The 25,137-nt window shown below is 36.9% G+C and overlaps 1 protein-coding gene across 1 annotated transcript in view; it reads left to right on the forward strand.

The window, feature by feature from the left end:
• The first annotated feature begins 4,416 nt into the window (after positions 1–4,416).
• RAB3C (RAB3C, member RAS oncogene family) overlaps positions 4,417–25,137 on the forward strand; it is a 32,522-nt gene continuing 11,801 nt past the window's right edge. Inside the window, exons 1-2 of the mRNA XM_071730931.1 lie at positions 4,417–4,644; positions 22,885–23,003. Of these exons, the coding sequence (XP_071587032.1) occupies positions 4,417–4,644; positions 22,885–23,003 (347 nt within the window). The remainder of the gene's footprint in view (positions 4,645–22,884; positions 23,004–25,137) is intronic.

The raw sequence follows: 25,137 nt of genomic DNA on the forward strand, positions 1-25,137 counted from the left end.
GGACAGAAGGACTACAGCTCCCGAGGGTGCGCGGGAGGGAGGGGCGATGCCAGGGGAGGAGCGGGGACAGCTCCGGTGCTGACCGAGGCGCGTTTGTCAGCAGAGCTGGGGAGGGCGGAGGCGGCCGTCGGTGTACGCCAGAGAGCGGCATCTGAACGAGCGGCGGGCCGCGCCCGGTGATGAGGTACGAATGCAGGTCGGTCCCCGGGCCGGAGCTGATGAGAGCGGCGAGAGGGGCGGCGGGAGCAGGGAGGCCGAGAGCCGGGTTCTCGCAGGGACGGGCAGGAGCCCCTCCGCCCTGCAGGTGGCATAGCCGTACCGCGGGGCTGGGCTCTCCCGTTGGTGGCCGGTCGTGTAAAGAGGAAGGGGATGTGGTCGCCCCTTGTGTCAGGAGGCCTGGAATGTGTGGGAGAGCATGGTGTGCGTGAGGGGGCCCCGGGATGTGCGTGACAGGATACGCTGTGCACAAGATGGGGTCCAGGAGCGGTCGATTCCCTCTGAGATGGGTCCCTGGCAGAGGGATGCGGGGCTCTGTGGTGTCTGCCACCCCCTCGCTGCAGCTCTGAATGGGTTCTGAGTCTCATTCGGGCACTCCCCTGTGAGTGAATGGCTGCAGTTCGTTAGGTGTCGAGGTAACGAGGTCCTACCTGGATTTGCAGGAAGCTGACGCAGCATCTCTTACCTATTTATTCAAGGAGAAGTTACCTGTCTGCACCAGGGGGAAATGAGGCATGTCTAGAAATGGGGGTGGTAAAGAGGGTGCCCCTTTTCAGCAGTTTTTATATATGGAAAAATGTAGTCACCTTTAGCACCAAAGAAATGCGTGATGCATATGTAAAAGCTACATTTTACAGTTTTTAGCACTTTCTAGGTGATGTTTCAAAACACTCTTTGCTGGCTAACTGTACTATAGTTATCATTTGGAACCTATTTTATAATCTCATGAAGGAGATCTGAGGCCCCCAGGAAATACATTAAAACAGAAGTTTTTTAATTTGTTTTTAATCAGTCATGTTAGCAGTAGATTGTTAAAAAAACAGTTCTGCTGATTTTACACAATGCAAAGAGCACTTTTGCAATCTGCTGTGTTTTAAATTAAGAAGTGCATCTCTTTTAGCTAATATATTTCATGCTAGATATCTATGCAATAATAGAATTTCAGCCTGAGGGGTTCCCCTCCCCTTCCCTCCTCTCTCCTCCCCTCCCTTTCCGTATCTTTATTTTCATCATACTTGCCACCCTGGCATTTTAACATGCTGCTTGTAATAAAACTTTGTATTTTTAACTAAACCTTTCAGGCTGTGTTATCATATGATTAAGTGTATTCACCAACCTAACGTTATAATGCCTTGAAGCAGATTAGCTGCTCCTGTTGTTGCCAAGAACATTGGTTCACAGGCTGGCTTGCAGATGGCTGATAATCCATACATTTCAAACAAGTGCCTGGTGCATTGTCCAATGGACTCTGTTAAGTCTCATTAACTGGTCAGTTTAAGATTAGATGACAAAGATTTTTTTAGAATTGGTTGTGAACTTATCTGAGGATATTGGTGTATTCATTGAGAGTACAGCGAAAGTAAGAGAGGTTAAGCATCTTGCCCAAGATATAAAAAAAGGAAAAAAAAAGGAGTTATTCCAGGATACTTCTGAAAGAGTTAGGAATAAAATCCAATCTCTATATTACTGATCTGGTTTGTCTCCTAGAAAATAATTTATTTCCTCATGACTAGTTTATATTGTCATAGTGCTTTTGTATAGAAGGATCTTGGTAATCTTGAGCATTTTGACATGTTCATGATGACATATAATCTGCTCATTAAAAACATTCTTGTCATGGATTCTACATACAGTCCGTAAGATAAAAATAGTGAGTTTCCCCATTGCACTCCATTGTTTAAATATCCACTGCTTTTGTTTGACAAATTATAATTTGAAAAAAGATTACATTGATGAAAGCAGTGCATACAGGTCAGTGCCTTTTTACTGAAATAATTGGCATTTCCTTTTTTGAAATTAGTATAAATGTATAAATTTCTACACTGTATAGAAAAGGGGTGCTACTCATTGAAACACATGTAAATTAGCTCATCAGTGTCTATCTTTACTGTAGACATAAATAAGGTGTTTCTCCCAGAACTTACTATTGGTCTTTTCCTTTAAGACATATTTGTTATAATGGTTTTTGAAACAAAGCAAGTTAATTGTGAAAGACACAAAGGAATAAACCTCAATATTTTCACTCAGCTTTTCTTACATTTTACATCATATTTTCCACAGGATGCTTATCCCACATAAGGCACACAGAGTGGGGTCTTCATATAAGTGCAAACTGAAGTGATGCACAGATGAGAAAGGTCATGGCATGATGCTGTGCATAAGTGATAAATTAATTCTGTCAAAGAATGAGGTCTGCCAGGGACATACAGAGTAACATAGCCAAGTGTTTTGTTATTATTATGGAGATGGCAGGTAAACACATGCTTTTGAGATATTTATTCTCAACCTTGCCCTGTTACAACCTGTTATTTTGGGATCAAAGAAATAGTCTCATTTTGAGACATGAAAAGCACCTGGGTCTGCAATAGAGAACTTGGTTAATGACTAAAATTACCTGTGTCCATAAATAATATATATTTAAGAAGTATGTGCTGTAATCAGGAAGACATAAAAAGCCATCCTTTTAAGTCCTTGGACTATATTCAAGATGGGGACATACCTTCTGCCAGTTTTGATATGGAAACCTCCTGACTATAGGTCTTCTGATTGTTGTCTGGAGCTTAAATTTCCCTGCGGACTCTCAGGTCTGTCCTTAGCCCTCTAGGAGGTGTCCAGAGATTGCCTTTGTTGCTAATATTCTGATAGGTTCAGTGTCTGAGTAAGGACTAATTCTACAGAAAAGCAAGTGTATAATATGCGAATGAAAGTTGAAGAAGCTACATGGAAGTCTTCTGAAGAGAGATAAAATCGAGAAAAAAATAACTGTGGTAACTACTGGTTAAAAAAAAAAACCAAAAAAAAACCCAAAAGGTTACTATTGGTTTCAGCTGCTGCACTACAGAGAGAAGCCAGAAAAACAGCCGTCTAGGCCGCTGAGGAAAGCGTACAGGTTACAGACTGCATTCTCAACCACCACACAGTATTTTATCTGCTGGACTTTATTGATTTATTGTTGCAACATCAGCATGCTCTTCTTTTCAGGAACTTGGGATTAGACCGGTAGAAGCAGCACTATGTTTTCTTTTTCAAATGTTCTAGGCAAAATATCCCAGATTTACAATGAGAGAGACTAGTGGAGGTTTACAGAATTTGGTTCTCTTTTGCTATAGAAATCAGAAAGATGGAAGATTACTGATGTGTATATTTGATTATTAAATTTTTGTTCTAAAACTTAATTGTTGCATGCCTGTGAAATAAATTAAAAAAATGCTAAGGCAAATGAAAACACTCTGGATGAAAGCATGTAGGTATCCAAGACTATATTTACTCAAGAACTTTATTCATTAACATATAATCCATTTATTCTGAAATTAAACACACCTTACTGCATTATTTACAAAATATGTCTTGCATTGTAATTTCTCTCAAAAGCTTGCTATGTCCATTCAGGAATTTTTGTCCCTACTTATATATATATGCCTCTTTATTAGTCCCAGGAAGCCGGCATACTATTAATGGTGTTAAGAGAATTAACTCAGAAAATTGATGCAGTAATTGAAAATCTGATGAGCAAGTAGGTTAGTGTACGGTCCTCACCCTGGTTCTAGCTGTCCTCTCTGATTGCCCAAATGCACTCTTAAGATGTCTGACTTTGAAAACGCTGACAGCTGGCGTTTAAGGATGATGGTTCATTAACATTGCAAATTCCAAAATTTTACAATAGACTAAAACTAGAAAAAATCAGTATCTTATTTCAGAGGTATTAAACAAACACAAGAGTAAATGGTACTATGGGAAAATTGGTTTGAATAAGGTGATAGCAATTGCAAAAGATAATAGCATATTTACAGTAAAAAAAATGGTTCAAGAATTTTGTCAGATGTAGAGCATTTTAAGCTTTTACTTGAAAATACACGTCCTATAACATAATGCAGATCTGACCTTTTTTTTTTTTTTTTTTTAATACAAGTGAAGAATTTTTGTCTATATTTTCACCATCTATTTCATTTATCACGTTTTCTGAAAGTAAACTTCTCAATTACCCAATGCTCAAGAACTACCCTGGATTTTTATTAGAAATTTTTTTCCTTTTCTGATGACACTCACCAGTGACATTTACATCCTCTTTTGCAACTGCTACTGTTACCATGGACAGAAGAATCATAAAATTTAAACCTATGTGAACAACTCGTTGAGTTCATTCATACCCGGTATCTATATAAGAGATGATAAAATGTTTCCTTTTATTTTTAATTACAGATGGCATCCACTCAAGATTCCAGATATGGCCAGAAAGATACATCTGAGCAGAACTTTGATTACATGTTCAAACTGCTCATAATAGGCAACAGCAGTGTTGGGAAGACCTCCTTTTTGTTCCGATATGCTGAGGATTCCTTTACATCTGCATTTGTAAGCACAGTTGGGATAGATTTCAAAGTAAAAACGGTTTTCAAAAATGAAAAAAGAATAAAGCTACAAATTTGGGTAAGTCAAAAACTATAATCCTATGAACTAAGCAAGCCGTAGCAATTTGATAGCTAGCATTTAAGCTGCTGTAGGTTTTCACTAAATGTTATGACCTCTATAAATATGTGTATATATGTATACATATACACACACAAAGACATATATATTTTATGTATATGTGTGTATACATATAGCATAGTAATAAAAAAACAACTAATTACTTATTGCATAATTTTTATATCTTGAAAGCGGGTGCAGACAGTGTTTTTAAGGCACTGAAGTACAGAAGAGTATATATGTTGAATTAAATTCCATGGAAAAAAGTTTCACACGCTGATCTGCGTAGTGAGGTAAAAAACAAATGTGCAATATAGTGCCTATTGAAAGCGATACATATTGTTGAAAAGTACTTTGAAATATGGCTATGGATTTGTTCTATTCCCACAAAAATTTTAAATTCACAAAGGAATTAATTATATTTGTCACCCTGGTCATCTGAAACATCTTTCTTCTACTGCTGAGGTAGAAAAGATGTGTAAAAGTGTAATAGCTGGATTACTCAAGAGTACAAAACCCCACAACTCGTCCCTATACTTTAGAGGTGATAGGCAAACATGACAAAAGTGAACAGCTGTTCTTTTATACAAACTGTTCTCATAAAGACAGGATAGACAACACGTGCTGGCACAGGAGACACTGATGCACACATCTCCTTGTTCTGTGACACTGTGACACTCAAAGACGAGAGGCCATTAGTAGAACATCCAACACTGTGGGACCTGGAATAAAAGCTTCCGTTCTTTGCTATCTTCCTTGAGTGCTTGAAGATTTTGACTAATATTTACTTTGTGAAAAGTTTATAAGAGCCTTATTAACCAAGATTATTTTTTTTTCCAAAATTCAAATAATTAATTTAAAAATTTATTTTATCATGGACAACCATTAAATCTCAGGAAAATTAGGTTAAGTATGACCAAATCACCTCAAATTTTGACCAGCAAATAAATTGAGTATCTTTCTAATATGGCACAAAGGTTAATTCCCAGAGTTTCTTAGTTTCCCATTCATGTCTGTCTAGGTAGACAGTCTCAAGCATTAGTTATCACAAATAATTTGCTGTTCTATGCCCTGTAGGAAATGGAACACAAACTCTTTGGCTCTCAAATTCTCTACTTTTCTAAGCTTAGATTCTTGCTATTACAATAACAGTGCTGCATCTGCTTTCACTGCAATAACTTGCTATTTTCATTGTATTATTTTATTATTGGAGATTATCTGGAAATTCACATCGAGATAACATTATTTTTCAATGATGGAGAAATAAAATTTTGTTCACATTATAGTCTTTGTGAAGTTCTTTCAATCACTGCATATACTCTAAAATAGATTGTATTGTTCTTCTTTCTCCTAGCAAAAGCAGAAACATCAGTTTATGATGTTAGATTAATGTGATTAGTTTGACACCTGTCATATTTCTCATAATGCCTCTCTGGCAGACTACAAATATGTGCTTAGCTCAGAGTAATCTGTTAATATAAATGTGTTTAGTGCTATTCTTGGCATAAAGAGGATGTAGCACTTGTATTCTTGCCAGCTGGAATAAACTGCCATTCCTAGCGCGAAAGAGGTTTTTTAATATTTTAGCATGCCGGTCAGATGCAGAGACCAAATGGACAATCACAGTCCTAACTTGCAATTGAAATGAGAGGAAAAAACCTAAGGGCTCCATGTCTTAAGAAGCAACAAAGGCCCAGTGTATGAAAGAAATCTTCCTAAGGTCACCTAGAAGAACATAGATAGGATTAGAGCCAAGACTTCAGCTCTTACTTTGGTGCTAAATCTTTCTAAATCAGCCAAAGTACTCCAAGTGGGTTTTCATGAATGCGGAGTAGAGGGGGAACATCACCCTTGACCTGCTGGCCATGCTTCTTTTGGTGCAGCTCAGGATATGGTCGGCTTTCTGATTTGCAAGACAAAATTTCAAGCTCATTTTTGAGCTTCTCATCAATTAATATCCCAAGGTTGTTATTAATCCATTCGTAGCCCAACCTGTAATTGTGCTTGGGATTGCCCTGACCGAAGTGCAGGAACTTGCATTTTTAATTATTGAACTTTTTTAGTTAGGTGTTGGCCCACCACTCAAACCTGTCCAGAAATCTCTAGCTGGGATGATTTTTTTATTTTATTTTTTCCTCCATTAAAATTTCAATGCCAGTGCTTAAAATGCCTTGTCATTGCCAAACATTATTGCTTAAACTTAGGTGTAGTACTGGAGCACTGTGTTGCAGTTATGCTTGCTAAGACTTGCGACAGTAGACAGTTGCACTTCTGGGACCTTAAATAAAATCAGTTATGTATCTGAAAGCTATTCTACTAGATCAAATCTGAGGTTGAGTATGTTAACCATCTGCTTTCCGGTAGGTAAGATGCAGAAACGTTTAAACAGTAAAGTTCAGTAGCTAGAGTCACAGTTAATGCAACATGTGTCCTGTTATAATGTGGGATATATTCTTCTAGGTTAGACATTTAAACATTTTGATTAGTCAAACTTTCAGCATGATACTTAGTATTTAATTTTAGGCATGTTGAAACACTGATTTCCTCAGGACTAGTGAAGAGTGCAATTTTGCTTTGAAGCAGCATGAACACTGAAGGAAGCAGTCATTTTTCGCTGTTATTGTCACAGAAGAACTAGCAAGGGTTAATAGGTTGGAATAGGTGCTGCCTTACATACTATGTCCTGCAGGTTTTTTGTTTGCTTGACGTTGCTTTGAGGCAATAGTGTCTTATTCTTGTATTCAAAAGACCTGAATTGAATTGCCTTCTTTCTTTAGTCAAGTCAGGAAGGATGGGGCTCTTCCTAGATGTACTGCTCTGTCTTTTTCTTCTGATCAGACAGAGCCTGCTGGGAGCACTGTAATATCTGCCTTTTTTCTTTCTGAGGCAAGTAGTTCCTTTCCACAGTATTTCTTACTGGAATAGAAAGAGATTCATGGTTCAAGTGCTATACTCGTCAGTTACAGCACATTACCTTGTCACAGGACCACCAGCTGGCCCTGAAATTTTGTTTCAAAGTGAGTTATAAATTTGACAGCCGTGGTATTGTCATTACAGAGGCAGAATATTAACAGTTTTTTATTTTTTACCTTTGTCAGTAGAGAAATACATTAAAAAAGGCATTTTGACAGCAAAGGTATTGATTTCTAAACAGAAATGGTAAGAAGTTTTGAAGAGGAATTGTGTTTGTATGTACCAAATACATGCATGGGATCAAAGTCCATCAGGAGGCCTTAGGATATTTTTACAATCAAATATAAACAGCATAACATTTTTACTCCATTTTGTTTGAGATAGCAATGTTGAAAGGACTGGAAGGCTGAAAGACACTTTTTGCTTCAAACATCTAGATTTAAATTTATCCTAAATTTATAAAATAATGTCTCTTCATTACTACTTCTGCAAAAGCAGACGCTAAAGGAAATGTTTGAAAGCTCGAAGTGCAAAGCAGAAACCAAAATTAACTTAACCTTATAAGTGCATCACTGTACCGTATTTGTCAGTACATTCAGTACACCTTGTCACTGTGATGCCATAAACTTCTGCATTACTTTTGTAAACACTGTCTGTGGTTTAATAGAAATAAAAGACTGTAGAAGATTATAAAGAAAATATAGGCTATTTTGGACACTAGAATTTGTTAGCTAACACTTGTCAAAATAAATCATTAGAATAGGGGAAAAAAAAAGAAGAAAAAAGAAAGTGCCGATATTGATTCTTGTAAAAACAATATTTTCAAAGACGTATTTAACTGTCAATCTTTAGCTTGTATTCAAAATTTACTTGGTCAGAGCTCTCAGTGAATTCTGATTTCATTACGTTTCAGCAGTAAAGCACCAACTTTTCCTTCTATGATTTATATATTACATAAAAATGTTCTATCTGCTTTTATACAACAATATTTGATTTACTTCTATCTGATTGCAGCACTTTGGTGCAAATACAAATAAGAACCCTTCACTGTCTGTTGCTGCTTAGGTGCATTTTGCCTGTGGGTAGCCATAGTCTTTATGAGCTACATGCAATAATCATACATGAATAAAATATATATACAATGTAAGGGATGTTTGTGTTAGGACAACTTTCCAAGGATGGCATTTGACACTCATCTTTTGCCCAATGTGTCGCTATCTTCACATCAACTCTTTTCTGTAAACTGTCTTGGGGTTTAAGGACTACCTGAGGGCTTGGTTTTGAGCTGAATGAGGAAATCCAATGTGATTATTCATCAAATCGTATAATCTTAAAATCATAAAGGTTGGGAAGGATCTCTAAGGTCATCTAGTCCAACCATCAACCCAACACCACCAGCCAACTAAAGAATGCCCTCAAGTGCAAGATATAGTCCACACATTTTTTGAAAATCTCTAGGAAGAGTGCCTTCACCATTTCTCTGGCCATCCTTTGCCAATGCCTTCCCACTCTTTCAGTAAAAAAATTTTTCTAGTATCCTATCTGAAACTCTCCTGGTGTAATTTGAGTCCATTTCTTCTCATCCTATTGTCTGTTACATGGAAGAAGAGAAAAACGGCCTTATCACTACAGCTCCTTTCAGGTAGTTGAAAAGAGCAATAAGGTCTGCCCTCCTCAAGACTAAACATTGCTACTTTACAGATAAATTCTATAGAGTGCAGATCTCATTCAGAGAATCGCCCTTCGTTTTTTATCTTATATAGCTTGGGGATATTAGTTACTGACAGAAGCTCTGTATTTTCCTTAATTCAGGGATTCCTAATCCTTTGTTTACCTTTTCCTGTTAGTCTTTATTCTGTTTCTTGTACCTGTTCTTCTGCTTATATTGAAGTCACACCACAGATCCAATTCAGCTCAAGTTTCCATAGTTTTAGGTACGTAGCCAATGTTTAAGAGCTTTAATATTTAATCCAATTAAATTAATTCCTATTAAATAATTCCAATTAATTAATTAATCCAATGTTTAAGGCATCAGAACATAAGAAAATTTGTAAGCAGAGACTGAAAAGAAAATATCTGTGCTGCTATTGGAAGTTTGATTGCATTAGCTCATGCAATAATGCATGATGTGAGAGAAGGCATCAAAGAAACTGAGTGAGAGAGACTGAGTTTATGAGACGGGGCACCATAATGATTTAGAAACAGTTACAGACACTGCATGTGCTAGCTTCAATTACTTATCTGTAAATCATACTGCAAAAGTGGTTAAATGATTTTATACATTGATGTAACTTGTCATCCTGCAACAAGCTGTTAAATTCCACTTTTTTCCCCAATGTTCGAATCGCTCTGTGAAAGCTCTCTGTGATATTAGGTCTCTTTTACAAAGCAGTGTGTTTAAAAATACTCTCCATTGCCCATCTCAACAATTTTGCCGCATAGCTTTCCAAGGATTTTGATCACATGAAACAGCTTCACCTGTATTGGCAGTGAATTAGAAATGTAAGAGTATCGTAGTGTTGTAGGATTCCGGCTGCCTGGATCTATATATAAGATTACTTGTACAAACAAAAGGAATTTGGAATTTATTAATGACATGGGCGTGAGGAACCAGTGACAATCTTCTTTGAAAGGAGACGACATCAGAATCAGAATGAACTGTAGAAAAGTTAAAAGGCTCAAACAGTAAACTTAATATGTTTTAGGTGCATGCTACCGAAGCTTGTTAATGATTGGAAATTGGAAAGTGTTGTCCATGCAGAAGACGATCAGTATTTAATACAGAAAAAAAAGAGTGCCTTTCAAGTGTCAAGTGACAGAACTGGAATGTAATTAAAAAGTATCCAATTGGGTACCTTGGGAACAACATTAGTAATTTTTTATATACTAGAAGCTGTTCACTTACCAACTACTGAAGAATGGTACAATCTGAGTATGTGAGAAAAAGAAAATATTCCTACAAATTATCCAATGAAAAGAGTTGATACAGCTCTTGCATATATTATGTGAATTAAACTGGAAATACTTCATAGGGAAAAAGGAACTCAAACTAAAGAAATTTGAAGAAAATATATACGTGTAGAGGAGCTGACAACATAATGTGTAGTTGTACTAAAGAAAAGAGAAGGAAGCAAAAAAACCAAATTTTAACTCCAAAATACAAAAGCAAAATTACTGCATTTCGGTTTGGTGGGGTTTTTTGCTGGTTTTTTTTAAATAAATATATTTAATTTATTTCTTTCTGAAATTTGTAAGATAGCATCCTCTTATTTTATCTGCTCTGGAATAGTAAATAAGTGACAGTTACACTTAAGAACAGATTGCCAGGTGATACATATTAGTGTTTTTTCACCAAAGTGAAAAGAGCTGCATTTACTCGTCTATTAAGATGGAGATACAGGTTTTGTACTGAAAAATGAGAGTTAATGTAGAAGTCAAATCTGCTCTAGCGTCTATCCTGGGTGTATACCTGATGGTCAGAAATAGCTATTTTGAGAAGGTGAATTATTCTGTTCTAAAATTCCTCTGTAAAAGAAAATTTCCCCATTAAAATTTCATTTTTGGAAATGTATGTTCTAATAAACTGACAAAGAATTAGGCCTAAAAAAGATCGTAAGACTTTAGATAGCGGAATCTCACCTTAAGCAGGTGGAAAACACAAGGATACCTTTGAAAGAAGAACGGTCAATGGTTAAGAGATTGCTCATTTGCTAAGTCAAGGCTTTTCTAATTTTTTTGCAAGCAACTGTATGCCATAAATTTATTACCACCAGAGCACTTCAGACAGCTTATAAGGCTTAAGATAATAACCGATAAATCTGTTACACATGCAAAAGCTTCCTGTAGCTGGATTCAATTGATGAGATGATTACAGTGGCTAATAACATAAAGATCTTTTTTCTTATTAGAACCAGGTACCTGTTTTCTCATTTTGAATTTTAGTGTCTTGTGAAGGAAGTGATTTTGCAGAAGGAAAATTAAGATGAGTACTAGTGAAAGAAAAGTATCGAGATTGAAGACATGCATATGCCGTGTTTGATAATTTTTGAGGAAGGAAGTGTGAAATAGAGTGGCAACGAGGGAAAAATTCTTAGGTAAAATAGTAAAGCTTTCTACCCCAGTGTGTGGACAGATGATTACATGCCTTTTATGGAAAAATGTAATCTCCATTATTTAGTCCTGAGTATTCAGTAAAGTTCCTATGCTTTTTGGTCTAAAAATGTTGCTGATGCTCCTTTTACTTACAGTATTTGTTTTGGATTGAGGCTATATCTTCCAGTCCTTAAAAGACAAGTCACAATACCTATTGTAGGGTGATATATTTAAGATTCTCTGCACACCACTAGCCGTATCCAGACCTGCTCTTTATTAGGGTCCTTCCCATGGAGGAAGAGGCTGCACTTCCTTCAATTCAGTGTCAAATCAAACATTTCTGGCCATGATTTTTCATAAGCAAAAACGACTTTAATTACAGTCAATGGCAAGTGCCTCAGAAAGAGCGGGTTAAGAAGACTGTAAGACACAAGCCTTTTAGCATTTTTTGAATGTTCATTTTTATAAATAGTTGAGTGTTTATAAAACAACTAAAGTTGTCTTCTCTCTCCAGAATCTTCTAGAAATTGGTATAGGTACATGTTTGGAAAAGGATCACATAGATTTTTTATAATGGAATGTAGGCCAGGCAGGCTAAGGATCCCTGGGGCAATACCTGAAATCAAAAGAGAAACTTAAAATGATCTAGCAAGAATTTCTTTGTTTTCTCCTGCTATCTGTGGGAACAAACAGACATTTGTTTCTACAATACCATGGCTTAGGAAAGAGATATGTAAACCATTCAGTGGTGAGCTCTGCTCACCAATTCATTTTCTTATTTTTTTTTTTTTTAGATTTGTCAGAGAACATTGTGTAATGTCTTCTGTCATTCTTCTTACTGTTAATTATCTGGACTGTAATTTAATTGGCCCTTATATTTTTCTGCATGAGAAATGTTAAGTAGTATTTTTTACTAAAAGCCCGGCATTTCACTTGAATGCAAGCCACGATTTTGTGAGTAAATAAGCTGCATGTTACACGAATCATTTTTCAGTCTGCAGTAGGCTTTGGCACAAATGTGTATTTTTCCGTGTATTTTTTAATGCTACTTCTGAGCTGCTTCCTTGCATGAAAATATTTTGCCTCCACCATCCAGGAGCACGTGTTCAGGAAAAAGTGTATCTTTTTTCTTTGTACTCTATTCTGTTGCCAGGTATTTGCCAAACTGAAATAACCTGCAAGTGAAAATCCTGCTTCTCTGTCTTAGATCTCAGTTCTATAGCCTCTATATGAGTGATTTCCAGTCACTTGAATTAGACTATTTTAAATAAAGAAGGTATTCAGGCCAATACAGACTGATGACCAGATCAATAGAGCCTAACCCTTAGACATCTGCATCTGTAATAATTCAACTTCATATTTTACCAACAAGTTAACACATTTGACTCAGAGAATCACAGAATTTCAGGGTTTGGAAGGGACCTCTGAAGATCACTGAGTCCAATCCCCTCTGCCAGGGCAGGAGGAAAGGTAGGACATTCCTGGTGGCAGCGTCCTGTTCTCAATTACATTCTGTATTTGTGTTGCTGCAGTAATGATGTAATTTTGATGTAATTTTTAGACCACTTATTTTAGACTTGAGAATAAGCCATACTTTTTTCATTAAAAGAAAGAATTGCTCACCAGCTCAGATTATATTAACAACACAAGGACAAAGTAAATTTTTCTTAAAAAGCTACTGAAAGGTTTCATTTCATGCATGTATTTAAATCACTCTATTTCATAGGGCAGTTTAGTACTTTTGTCTGCCTTCACTTGTCAGGCTCATATAACTGAAAGCTATAGTAAACATCTAGTACCGTTTCCTTTTCCTGGCTCTGTTATTTAAGTACAGTCTGCTACTTGCAGTTTTTATATGGAGCAAAGAGCAGTAAGAACAGTTGTGTGCATCTTCGTATTAAATAAAACATATGGAGGGGAAGTATGCTCTGAACACACCAAAATTACTAAAAATTGGCTTTAAAAATACAGAATTTTTGGCTATGGTTTAAAATGTAACTATTATTGCAAGAATCCTTCTAAATACCAACCAATATTTGAGATTCCTAAGAGGCAGATTTACTGTTTGTTGCCAACCTGCCCACTGAACAATGCTGAATATATCTCTTAAGGATAATACAGCATACAAGGATTCATTTTACTTAGTTAAAGGCTGTCCTGAGAAAACACGTGGCATGTGCTCCCACAAGAGTCAGATATGGAATAGCTTTTTCCATCTTCATTTAAATCACCATCCTCAACTAAATCCAAATATGTTTCATCCTTACTAAGTGTATCAGAAAACTTTTCGTGGAAAGTGATTCTGCACCATGTATTATAACGAGATTTACATGCTTTGTAGCATTCATTGGCTATGTGTTTTTCTCTAAAAATGGACGATGGCAAGAGATAACAAAAAAACAACAAAACAAAACAAAACAAAACAAAACAAACAAACAAACAAAAAAAGACCTAAATACTCCAAAAGCTTGTGATTCAAGAGAACTGCAAGTTTTATAACTGCAGTAGAAATATTAAACCACCTGCTGAGGGGCTGCTTCTCTGCTGAGTCAATTTACTTCTTTTTCTTCCTTGCTTTACACAGATGAAACAGGAAACACTTTTCGCAGAACCCATTTGCTGTGATAACAGCAATCCAACAAGTCTTTCTTTACAAAACAGACTTTACGTAAACATCAGGTTGTATACACTAGAAGACTAATAGTCTTAAGATCACTGAGGAAAGCAATATAAATGTATTTAATTTTTACTCTCGACGCATCGACAGATATGGAGAAGAGGGATATTTTCCACAGCTAAGTATAATGCCAATTGCTTATCAAAACAAAAGTCTAAAATGTTCCCTCTCCCTAAATATGTTTTTATGTATGTATGTATGAAGAAATCCATATTTTACTCTGCTAACTGAAAAAATTATTGGCACAAATCCAGGAATACTTCTGTCCTAAAAAATTGTTTTAACCTACACTTCCTCATATAAAGAAAACTCTTTAACAATTTATAGGTGAGTTCAGAACGCAGAGAAATTAATAATACAAAGGTGCTTTTTTTCCTTTTTCTTTTTTTCTCTCTTTTTCTTTATACTTTTTCTTTCTTTTTCATTTTCTTTTTCTTTCTCTTTTCTTTTACTCAGTCTCTGGTTTTGAAGTGCAACTATCTCAAAAGCATTTGGAAGAAAAAAACACGAGGTAAAAGAAAAATCAGTTATTGCTTAGGAGCAAAAGAATTCTAAAGGAGTGACTTACATGTATTAATGTGTGTATATATATATAATGGATTTGTTGCTATATGCTTTTCTGCTAAACATTATTGCAATTTATAACAGGGTGCTTTCAGCAATCTTTCCAAAGACTTGTTAATTCACAGCATATTCCAAAAAATACAGATTGACTCTGACATTCTGTTTTTTCTATTTTAGATAAGCATATGCTATGTCTAATAAAAGATTCACAAGAAGAGAAGAAATACACTTTTGTGGTTAGTAATTTTGCTCCAAGATGAGTTAAATTGTGCCGTGAGATTACAATCATGCATGAATTTATAAAATCACTAAATTTAGTGACTTTTGTTTAAATTTGGGATTTAAAAATATTAACTATTTATTAATTGAATCTCATATTTCTTTGTATTACATTGTCAAATACAAGTCATACTGTATTATAAATCATCCACGCTGGAACCACTTGAACTTTTACTGTAGAGTGTCTGGCGATGAGTCCTTTGTTTGTGTCATTTTTTTTTCTGGAAATACTTGTGTTGTTTTTGTTCCTGATATATCTGCTATGGGAAAAGACTAGCTCCAAAACAAAACAGAAAAAACCCCAACAACACAGAAAGAAGTACTTTCTTCAGAAGTACTAGGAAGTTAATATAAATAAAACATAGAAACATATAAATTTAAAAAATGCATTATATAACAAATAAATGTTGATGAATGTCAGTAGGAATAAATTACAATTTTAATCCTCTCATTAGGGAAGATAGAACTTCACTGAATCCAGAACTGAGCCTCCTTCCTTTTAGGTTTCAGACCCTATTCATCATTGCCACTGTTTTTGTGTCACTCTATCCTCACGTAATACTGTCCTATGGAGATGTCCTCATTTGCTGTGTTTAATACTGATTATGTGATGTATTCAGAAATTCCTATGCAGGTTTAGAAGACAAGTATGATTTTTCTGCATTTGAAGTAATGTAACTTTCTACAGTATCCAGTAACTTGGGATCAAAGAAAAAGTCATGACAAACAAATCCATTCTTAATCAAAATTTTTCGTCACACAGACCACATTTTTAATATTTTGTAGATTGAAAGGGGGAAAATAAGAGAAAAATCATAGGTTCCAAATATTTATTTGTTTCCTCTTTTCCTCTGTACTTTGAGACACAAAGTACATTTCAGTTTTTCTAGATCTGAATATAATTTCCAGGCTTAAGTAGTGAGATCTTTTTTCTTATAAAACTGCTGTTAGTTATAACAGATTTTTTGAAAAGGACTAGCCATGAATGGCAAAAGTAGGAGCAGAGAAAACCTCCATTCTTTGTTGGACAGGGGGGGAAATAGTTAACAAACATGAGGAAAATGCTGAAGTATTTAACACTTTCTTTACCTCAGTTTTCAACAGTAAGACAGCTGAGGACATCTGGCTTCTGGGGCTTGTAGAGAGAAATAGGAAGCAGAGTAGATCCCCTGCAATTCCTGGACCGAACAGCTAGTGACTTGTTGAGCAACTTGGATCCTCACAAGTCTAAGGGACCAGATGGTATCTACCCCAGGGTGATGAGGGATCTGGTAGAAGAATTCACCAAGCTGCTCTCCATCATTTACCAAGAGTCCTGGCTCAATGGGAAGGTCCCAGATGATTGGAAGTTAGCAAACGTTACCAATCCACAAAAAGGAATTAAATAAAGAAGGACCCCAGGAAACTCTAGGCCTATCAGCCGGGCCTCATTGCCTGGCAGGGTTATGGAGCAGATCATCCTGGGAACAATCACACAGCACCTAGAGGATGGACAGGGTATCAGACACAACCAGCATGCGGTTAGGAAGGGCAGGTCCTGTCTGACCAACCTGATCTCCTTTTATGATAAGGTGGTATGATCGTAAGCCATCTGGAGTTAATAATCCCCCACCTGGGGGATGAGGGGAAGGCCGTGGATGGAGTCCACCTGGACTTCAAGCAAAGCCTTTGACACCGTCTCCCACAGCATTCTCCTGGAAAAGCTGTCAGCCCAGGGCTCAGACAGGGTGCACTCTGGCCTGGGATAGGAACTGCTGGAGGCCCCCAGAGAGTGGTGCTGAACGGTGCTGATCCAATTAGCGGCTGCTCACTAATGGCGTCCCCTAGGGATTGGTGCTGGGCCCGGTTCTCTTTAATATCCTCAGTGATGATTTAGATGACGGGATTGAGACCATCATCAGCAAACTTGAAGATGAAACTAAGCTGGGGGGAAGTGTGGATCAGCTGGAAGGCAGGAGGGCTCTGCAGAGGGACCTGGACAGACTGGAGAGTTGGGCTGATTCCAATGGGATGAGGTTCAACACGGCCAAGTGCCGGGTCCTGCACTTTGGCCACAACAACCCCATGGGGAGCTCCAGGCTAGGGACAGAGTGGTTGGAGAGCAGCCAGACAGAGAGGGACATGGGAGTTTGGATTGACAGGAAGCTGAACATGAGCCAGCAGTGTGCCCAGGTGGCCAAGAAGGCCAATGGCATCCTGGCCTATATCAGGAACAGCGTGGCCAGCAGATCCAGGGAAGGGATTCTACCCCTGTACTCAGCCCTGGTGAGGCCACACCTCGAGTCTTGTGTCCAGTTCTGGGCCCCTCAGTTCAGGAAGGAGATTGAGGTGATGAAGCAGTTCCAGAGAAGAGCAAGGAGGTTGTGAAGGGATCCTTCCTGTGAGGAAGGACTGAGGGAGCTGGGGGGTGTTCAGTCTGAAGGATGCTCAGGGGAGACCTCATTACTCTCTACAACTCCCTGAAAGGAGGGTGTAGCCGGGGGGGGTTGGTCTCTTCTCCTAAGTAGCTACCAGTTACTCTGCTACAAGTAACAACCAGCTCAGCCAAGGGAGGTTTAGTTTAGATATTAGGAAGAAATAATTTACAGAAAAGGTGATCAGGCTTTGGAATGGGCTGTCCAGGGAGGTGGTGGATTCTCCGTCCCTGGAGGTTTTAGGAAGAGATTGATGTGGCAGCCAGTGCCATGGTCTGCAAACAACAGAGGATTAAGGGTTGGACTTGATGATTGCAGAGGTCCTTTCCAACCTGGATGATTCTGAGATTCTCTTTCATCTATCTGACTACCATCATCATCATCAGTGCCCAAGTGGAGCCAACTAATAACTGGCAAATTGTCCTTATCTTACTTCATTGAAGTAGCAGTTTTGTTAGAATGTGTATCAGCTCCTCCTGCTCCAAAAAGTTTTTTCTGTGTCCTCTTTCTTTGTGCCCCACTAGGCTGCTGCTGTAAACCCAGAGATGGTCAGCAGCGGGTCTCAGGTGGGTTTTCTGATGTTTACACCCCTATCTCTCTCCAAAGAATTTTTGCAAAGTTTGTCCCTTGCCCCCCACCGTAACTGCTATCTTAATGTTGTGACATTTTTCAAGATTGAGTTTTTTCGTACCCTTAAGTTTATCCTTTCTTCCCAGATCTCCTGGAGGAAAATCAAAGGCATCTTTTGTACTTCTTTGAAGAGAGACACTTCAGATTTGCACTCACAAGACTTCCTTGAGTCCTTTTATGTATCAATAAGAGAAACCAGAAAAAAAGAGTCTGTTGAATTATTAAAGAAGTATGAATGAAAAATGAAACTCAAAAAAGGAGCAGCAGTTCTTGATTGCGATGCCAATTTTTTTTGCCTTAACAGAAAATTCTGACCTAAAAAGTGAGAATTTGCCCATTTCACATTAATACTTTTTTCTGTTTCCTTTGTCTTCAAATGCAGAAATCCAAAAAATCCATCCAAGTAGTACTTTTTTACTGCTGCCAGTTTTTTTGGCATGTAACACATGGTGTATTGTGATATGACTAGAACTTGTAATGTGGGCAAGAGGATATAAAGTTATATTTGTGCATTTACCATGCAAGTCAAAACTGCAAAGACAGAAATACTAAAGTGTGCTACAAAATAAGTTTGTGGATTGCTAACTGAATTCCTTTTGACAGAATCTCGCTGCCAGATACTATTTGTTTTCACTTTCAAAACTGTATGTATTAATAATGAGCAAATATCTTGGAATATATTTTCATATAGTGGAGCAGTGCTACGCAAGGAGGGGGAGGGAGAGCACACACTAACCAACAGAACTCGAGCCCTAATGTAATTTATTGCTCTAAAATATTAGTATAGTCTTAATCTGGTGTGGCATTCTCTGAATGAAATTTAGTTTAGGAAGTCTTGAAATTAACTGGGATTTACTTCTGCTGAGGTAACTCAGCTAACTGTACTTTGCAAACCTAAATAGTTATAATTTTCAAGATTATCAGAATCTTGCTCTCTCTATTTTGTATTTTGACACTTTCTAGACCCATAAATTATTAACTACCTGCAGAATACAGATTCTTCCTCAGTCAGCTTGTTATTCTTAAGTGTTTCTACTTGCACAGATGGCTATTTTGTTTTATCACCGTTCCCTTGGGAGCACTGTTGTCAGCAGCTGGTGTATTCCCGATACACTAAGGCATTTAGTGATGTGGCAGTTACACAGTAATAATGAGAATCTGCAGGAAATTTTCCACAAGATAATTAAACATTGTTTCAAGGGAGAAGCATGGGAAAAACCCTGCTCCACATGGTCGCTGTAAAAACAGGTATATCTATCTTCACTTTAATCTTGATTGTAATGTCAGATTAATAGCTTTAAGTTAAACGCAAATGAGGAGAAAAGGTAACCTAGCATTGTCTGTATACCATTCGATGGATATATCATGAAAGAAAATAAGCCAAACACATACCAGATTACTGTCTTCACTTTGAGCCAGAAACCAGTATTTTGCACTCAATCTGTAAACCTGACGTTCAGACAAAACCACATAAACCAAAACATACTAGAAGTATCGGTGTACACAGAGCCAAATTGTCCATGTCTCTGAGTCTTCCAAGTATCTGGGATTATGGGCTGTTAGATAGCATGCTGCATGCAATACTTAGAAACTTGATAATTTCTGAAGTACTATGTCCATTAAACTTTATCTTTCTATGATTTGATATCTAAACTCTGATGCCTATGAAAAAAGATAAAGCAAGATAGAATTGCCTGAACAGAAGGAAGTGAACTTGTAGAAATTTTATAAAAAAACATGATTCAAGAAAGAAAAAATACTTGAAAATATGTCTTGCAGCTGCTAAGACCCTTTCTTGTTTGTTCTAAGATTTGTAAAATATCACTTACTGTCTTTTTTGCATGGAATTTTTGTCCATAACTGTCGATTATTGCCTTCTACTTTTCCACTCCGCTTCTTTAGTGAACAGATAGTTGTCCTTACCAGACATTACCCACGTGAATGAAAATGCCTCAAAGACAACCTGTGTTGTTTGCTTTCGGTCAAAGATGGCAAAGAACTGCATTGGTTAAAACAATCAGACAAATATAATTGTTCTTTGGGATTATTTTCATTTAGTTTCCTGAGATATAAGCAAACAGATGTTTGTCAGTGCGAAACAGATGTTATATTTCCGATTTTAAAGCTAGAAAGATGGTTGTCAGATAAATCCCACAGTCTTACGAACAACATAGATAGATAACATAGCAGCAGCTTGTAACTGTACCTGAACTGGAAATGCAATTCTTTAAGTACAAATACAAAACAGTAGCTGAAGATAAAATCATAGTGATATACAGATATAAATAAATATGAAAGTTAAGTTATTTTCAGCTCATTTGTTCCACAACAAGAAAATATAATAGACACAATACTCTCTTTTTTACTAATGTACATGACTTGTACATTAGGTCAATTAAAATTTTACTTGCTTCCTTATAGCAATAGAACAGTTGCTATAAGAATAGAAAATGATACTAAAGAGAATGTAATTATCAATGTCTGAAAGTAATAATCTCCACTTTGTTTATGGTTGTCCTTATGCCTTATGCCACTTCAGATAATCTTTTATATAATATTAACGTGGCATTAGCTACAGGCACATAACAGACACCTTCCCAGACTTGTCCAAATGAAATACCCAGTTCCAGAAGAACATCTCCAATCCTAAAATTAGTCAATATTTCAGTCTTCATCTGCAGCTTCATTTCCCTTTGTGTAAAAGAATTTAAGATTTTTTTCTTGATTTCTCTTTCTGTACAGATGGTTTTTATTCTCTGTAATAAAGAATGCCTAAGGCTGCAATAGCTACCTTTAATTTAACACTGTGCAGAGAATTAAGCACTTAAGATTCAGTGCTAAGCTATTCACTCTTATCTATGGACAGACTGAAGTGGAAATTACTGCAGCAAAACCAAGATTTGCATCTGTAGCAATAGGCTCCTGCTTTTCAGACCGTCGTATTTCCAACTATACGCCTCTGACTGAAAAAACAGGAAGATTGACACTGACAAAGCGTGTTTGAAAATCTTATCTCTTCAGTACAGAAAACGTACGTGCTTTCTATAGGCCATATTTTCTTCCTGTCCCTCCCGGCTCCTTTCACTAATATCAAATGAAATAAATGAAGCCAGTGACACACATGAAAGTAAATCTTCCATGAAATACAAAAAAAATGCCTTTAATGGCAAGTGATATTTCTTTTCATAAAAAATCATTTTATACTTTCTTATTATTGACAGACTAAGACCTACTGAGTGAGAATGAACAGACATATGAGTATTGAATGCACACAGCAGTTCTGTTAATGTATCTGTCCAGCCTCAGCTAGCCCAGAATAGAAGCAGAAAAAGTCTAGATCTCTCCAGCCTTTCCCACAAAGACATAACCTATCCTCCCGTCAGACCTGTTAGAGTATAAATTTTACCTCAGCTTTCTTTCTTGAATCACTGAACCTACAAAGCATTAGAGGCCATAATAAAGCATGAATAGCATCCGTGTATTTTACCCAAAACTTTGCTTCATTGCAGTAAGTGCAATGGTTATGTTTCTTATTCTATAGGTGATTTCTTCTGTATGTAGAACAAAACCTTGTGAGATTTATGATTTATTATTCAATCTATTTTTCTGTTGTTCAAAAAACAGTACTACTTGATCAAATATCATTTCAGAAAACACAACAAATACATCATTGTTTATCACTTGGATTTCTTCCTTTTTTTGTAGGAAGGCAAATTAAAGACGTATGTCTTTATTGCAAAGTAAACTATTTCTTAATCACTGAAGAAATGAAATAAAGTTTCAGAGTTTTTTAAAATTGAATTCATTAAGATGTTAGGGAGTTAGACGACTGCACAGATAATCTGGAATAGAAAATAGTTAAGCATTTGCTGCATTTTAGTTATTGCTGATGTCTCACAATCTTACTGCAGTTATGCTAGACATTGGGTATAAATGTGATAACAGATAATCCTGAGATATTTTAATAGAAACAATTGAAGCAAGCAGTAAGAAAAAGGAAGGCTTAAAAATCTTATTTTAAAAGCAATTGAATGAGGTACAGAAAAAAAAAAATAGAAAATTGGTCTGATGTAAGAAACTGCTAGCAAACTGGGGGGTTTATTTTAATTTATTTTAAAAGCACTGCCCTCCAGCTTTTATATTGTTGGTACATATCTGTATTGGTGCTGAAGAACAGGAAAACCAATGTCTTGAAATTGCAAAAACAGAATGACTACATATTGATATTTTTGGTCAGAATGTTTGCCGCCTTTAGAAACCATCCTGATCTCCTAAGGAAGATCTTGAGTATGCTATTTTGTTCCAGCATTTTATCCAGGACAGGAGATTTTACCTGTCAAATATGGAAGGTAAAACTCACGGGCAGGAGATAAGTTTGTCACACTGTTCTCAGGCTGAAAGGCATGAATCATATATCACTCAGGATATATGACCTGACAGAGGGCCTTTCGTTTCTCTTTCTCTGCACTCTGATGTCATGGGAGAAAGTGTTTTTCTTGTTATTTTCCAAGGCAGAACTCTCCTTTTCCTGTTATTCTCGCATTAGAGTAACTGTTTTTAAAGTTTTCTCTATTAAAAATAGTTCTATAATTCTTAAATTTTTTATAACATGTAGAATATTGTTTGTTTCAGGACACAGCAGGTCAGGAGAGATACAGAACAATTACCACAGCTTACTATCGAGGTGCAATGGGCTTCATTTTAATGTATGACATCACAAATGAAGAGTCCTTCAATGCTGTGCAGGACTGGTAAGTAAATCTTGGAGTTCATATTGTATAGCACAGAGTATGTTTGTTATGCTCACCCGTTGAGACAATGTAAATGATTTTGGAATACCTATTTCCAAAGACGGTGCCTAAGCATTCCTACAACAGATATACAGTGTTTTTTTTCTGGAAAGATAAATACTTTAAAATACGTGGCATACAATTCATTTTAGCCAGTGTAATTTTTGTGATTTCAGTTAATGTATATTATTCGTAATACTAAAACAAGCAACGTGCTGGAGAACAACTACTAAGATACCAGAAATAGTTTCCATGCTTCATGATAAAAAATGAGATACAATGGGGGGGGGGGGTATAATTCTGTATTTCATTACGTTCCCTTTAAATGTAACTGGTTATACATACTCATCTTTTGTTTCAAGCGTAGAAATGATGAGCAAACTTCATTAAAATAGCAGAACCTAAAGAGGTTGCTACTTACCTTGTGTTATGTGAATGTCAAAATGTCTCCATAGAAGTGTGTCATTTTAATCAGCCGTGAGTCCGTCAGGGTCCAAATAATCTCAGGCTTTTCTAAGTAGAGCTGATCCAAAGGGAAAGCTAGGATGATTTTTCCATTTACAAATAACTGAGAGCCTTGTAGCAGTGCTCTGAGTGATATGGATAGCATATTTCGTGTGTGTTTCTCATGCTGATTTGAATGCATGTCAAAAAGAGGATTTTGTTTAGAGCCTGAGTGATTTTTTTTCTGTATGTTTCTTATGCCTTTTTAAAACTTTTTTTACGATATGCACTACCGTGCACTTCTTTCAGGATGCACAAAGTCAGAAACACGTTTCTCAAAGGAAGGGAGGCTGTAATGCCTGTTCTAATGAGAACTGTTGCCCAACGTCAGAATCTCAGGGTAAATCTATCCCGCTTTTGCTTTCTTTTACAAAAAAATTGTGGTAGAAATTCTCACTGAAGATATGGAGCATATTCTTTCCCTACACCTAGAGCTTTTCTTCATCTGTGTATGTTGATCCTGGTTGTTCACCACTCGAAAATAAGCACTGAACACCATAGCAGGTTTCTGCTCTACAAGAAATTGGACCTTGGTTTGCCTAACAGTTTCTGTGGAAGTGATGGGGCTGTAATAATTCTCACTCCTCCATGGGGAAAACACACTCCAGAACATGTGCCACGTTCTTTTCATTAGTCTCTACACCAAATTGCTCTTATAAGCATCTTTCTATATACTAGAAAATTGACAAGGCTATAATATAGACCAGACAACCAGGTTTTGGAAATTGAATGTATTCGAGAGATGTAATTACTTGATACTCAGAGGAAGACACATTTTCTCCCTGTGACTTCTTACTCCAAAGTGATGATTTTTCTGCCCATTTTCTACAAGCTGAAGGCAATATGCTCAGTGGTTGCTCTTACACTTTTGTGGGTATAAACAGAATAAAACAGATCTCCTAACCATAAGGTGGTAGATGAAATTGTTATTCATGCTTACTGCTTTGGAAGTTCAGCAAAACCAGGAAATCAGAGCATAAATCACGACCTCCCACCTGAACCTGCAGGTGTGACTGCCACATCGTATCTTCTTCATATTGCCAGCTGAAGCACTTTCTTGCTTTGTCTCTGCTGTTCTCTGTCCCTGGGCTCATTAGTTTAAGCACTTTATTAACTTGGAGATAGCGGTTCTTTAGGACCAAATGTTGTGTGGAAATCCTATCTGTGAGCAAACCACATGGCATACCATGTATTATCTAGCTTCCTTCCATACAAAGGATTCTTTATAGCAAGAGTAAATATGTATACTTATTATTAATTTTCCCATCTGTTAATTTTCCTGTCTCCTAGATTTGGCATGTTCTTGGCATGCTCTGTCACCTGGTGAAAAGTAACTAGGCTTTATACTAATAAAAAGAAAAAGAAAAAAGTCCACATAAAATGAAACTAACTATTTGAAAGTTCTGGAGTTCTGAAATAGCCAAGATGATTTAAACATGATTTTTCTATTATTTTTATCTAGAAGATGAGAGAGGCAGAGTGCCCCTCTTGGCAGAATTTGATATACGTCTACTTATTACATTTATTCTGCCCTGATGTTCTTTCTCTCTTTTATTCCTCTCATTTTACAGCTGAGAATGGGTTTTGATTG

The sequence above is a fragment of the Heliangelus exortis genome, chromosome Z (assembly GCF_036169615.1).
Source record: "Heliangelus exortis chromosome Z, bHelExo1.hap1, whole genome shotgun sequence".
Taxonomy (NCBI): domain Eukaryota; kingdom Metazoa; phylum Chordata; class Aves; order Apodiformes; family Trochilidae; genus Heliangelus; species Heliangelus exortis.